The 2,926-nt window shown below is 36.9% G+C and overlaps 1 protein-coding gene across 1 annotated transcript; it reads left to right on the forward strand.

Annotated features, from left to right (window-relative positions):
* The first annotated feature begins 773 nt into the window (after window positions 1-773).
* On the forward strand, window positions 774-2,000 carry LOC149223966 (uncharacterized). Its single transcript, XM_089388050.1, is given in 2 exon segments — window positions 774-889; window positions 1,376-2,000. Coding segments are annotated over 2 exon segments (741 nt in total).
* The last annotated feature ends 926 nt before the right edge of the window (window positions 2,001-2,926 follow it).

Consider the following 2,926-nt stretch of genomic DNA (forward strand, 5'->3'; position numbering starts at 1 on the left):
TATATATATATATATATATATATATATATATATATAATTTTCATATAATAGCCTATACTAGTGTAGCCATATAAATGAAATAGTTGGCAAAAACCTGTAGGCATCAATCCGTGATAAACATCAAAACATTTATTTAATGATACATTTCACATTGCTAAAATAAAATAAAACAAAAATCATAAAGATTAACTAAATTGTAACTATATTTTAAACTATTATTATTATTATTATTATTATGTATATTTTGGACTAGGAGTTTTATATTTTTAATTTAATTATCAATAATTACACCATAAGGCGTTTCCCTCTGAAATGAACTTTCCTAAAATCTACTTGTCATCCCTGTGTGCCATTAGATTATGTGTCAGACGATTAGAGGATTGTTAATCATTTGATCAGGGAAGGTAGTTGAGTGGTTGGAACTGTTCATGATATTTACTTGATCAGTCTTCAAATTTCTGAGCGCTCGTAGAAAAAATCCGTTACTGTTTCCTCCCTGGCTATCACGTGAGCAGCGCAAGGAGTGCCCCAAATGGATTATATAGAGAATCATGGCAGTGCAAGGGCTCCTTTATCAAGGTTATCTTCAGGCCACACTTACTACACACTGGAATCTCTGCAAGGCATTGCAACTCTTCCCCCTTATCATTCTCATCAACATCGTTGCCTTCCTCGGCGTTTTCTCTTTGCCAATCTATCCCCATTCCCATGGGAGGCAGGGCATAGCTGCCTACCCTTTCTCCTCGATTGGTACCCATGACCTCAGAGACACGATGATTAGGCATCCCAACAGACAACCCATTACTGATAGAGAACCCACTTTGAATATTATGAATTATGGGGCAGAGCCTATTGGATATTCCATTGGCCATTTGCAGAGCTTGAACCGGTCTGTGAATCCAACTCAGCAATATCAACAGCAGGAATTTGTTAATAAAACTTCACCTCCACCTTAGATCTATCAACATCATTCACGCCAACAAGAGGTATCTGTTTTTTTTCAAATTTCCATTCCAGATTGTGCAATGTATCCATCCTTTTCCATTCACTTCTTAGCCTCTCAACTTTGAACTTTGTTTTCTGATTTAGTAGTGTATCCATTCTTTTTCTACCTTTTCTTATTGTGCCAGAAAAGTTGTTTATTGTTTCAATAATTTGTCCATTATTTTTGTTTACTAATTGAGAAATGTTTGATATTGTGGGAGCCTTTATCACTATTGAGGGCAATACCACATTCATTAGGCATTAAAACAACCTCTCTGCTGTCTTTCTGAGGCTGGGAAAATGTAGAGAGGTTGATCTTCATATTGGAAATTATAGAGCATACTATTTTTATTACTAACATTGGGTATGCTTTTGAGATTTTCAAGTCCAGGTTGGGTAAGAACTCAAATTCTCGATTGCAACCAAAGTCTAAAAACAGGGCACATAGGGAGATCCCAGGCATCAAAGATATGGATGCTAAGACTCCAAAGATCCCTGGGTGGTGCTCACTCTGTGATGTTACCTGTAGCACAAAGGAATTTCTTCACAAACAACATGTGTTTGGGAAGAATCACGAGTCCAGGTTAAAAAATTTGAACTAAAAGTGTTGAAAAGATGTAGTAAAGCCACATAAAAAGCAACGACAAGGACTGGTGGGGTGGTGTTCTCTTTGTGAGGTTAACTTTGGAAGCATAGAAAATCTTCATGAGCTGCATATGTCAGTGAAAAAACACATGTCCATGTTAGGAATGGCAAAGACAAAGGAGCAGGAGACAGTAGAGACTGGAAAAGACAATGTTCTTGGAAAAAGAAAAGATGATTCAGTGAAGGAAGAAAGAGATATGCCATCCAAGAAACGCCACAAGTTACATAAAGGATATGCTACCCATGCCCAGCTTATAGAGGATGGAAATTCTGAAGCGCATTCACCGGTCTATGGTGAGACAGAAAGTGTTGCTGGTCGCAAAGTTGAGGAAGAAGCTTTTGTCAAAGCTCAAGATGAAGGGGCAGATTGAATGTTCCAAGCTTTCAAACTGTTGAGCGTAAAATGGTCTGTGTTTTAGGTTTTGTGGACATTAGATTTCAAAATTTTCTTTAAGGTTTTGTGACAATTGAGACACTTTAAGATTGCAGAACAAAAATCCCTGGAGATTAATAAGAAATGTTTTTGAACATGCTGGAATTAAATATTACGTAGGGTTGAACTTTGAAAATTTTGATGTGATTCATAAGAAATGTTTTTGAACATGCTAGAATTAAATATTGCCTAGGGTAGGATTTAGAAAATTTTGATGTGATTCTGAACTTTCCATATGTAAACAATTCTTAAGGTGGCTGTGATTACGAAAGAAATTGATTAACCTCTTTGCAAGTTAATTCATTTATCCTTTCAACATTGAAAGTTTTATAGAGAAGGTTCTCTATAGCAAGGGGCCTCTGTAAAACTGAGGCACCTCCTGTCTTTTCAAGGCTGGGAAAATTTAGCTGTCCCCATTCACATGGGAGGCAGGGCAATGTTGCCTACCCTTTCTCCTCGATTGGTACCCATGACCTCAAAGACACGATGATTAGGGATCCCTATAGACAACCCATTACTGACAGAGAACCCATTTTGGGATTGTGGAAAAAAAACTTGAAAGTTTGGAAGCCATGATGAAGAGAATCGGGATGTTGGCTGAAATCCTCCAGCAAAAACTGACAGTGAACATTAAAATGGGATCTGATTTTCTCCATGATGAAGAAATGACTCAAAAGTAACAGACTCGAGGCAATGACTCTACAAATGTCAACCAAAAATGAACAAAGAACATGCATCACATAAATGACCAGATAGATTATCACAACTCCATTCAATTAAAGCCATGTCAGTTGGTACGTTTGATTTCATAGAATATTTTGACAATGGTGGGAAACAAAAAATTACGTGGCTTTGGGAAACTGA

The sequence above is a fragment of the Pinus tabuliformis genome, chromosome Q (genome assembly GCF_031772625.1).
Source record: "Pinus tabuliformis cultivar Carrire ecotype Pingquan chromosome Q, CPIR1, whole genome shotgun sequence".
NCBI classification, from domain to species: Eukaryota; Viridiplantae; Streptophyta; class Pinopsida; order Pinales; family Pinaceae; genus Pinus; species Pinus tabuliformis.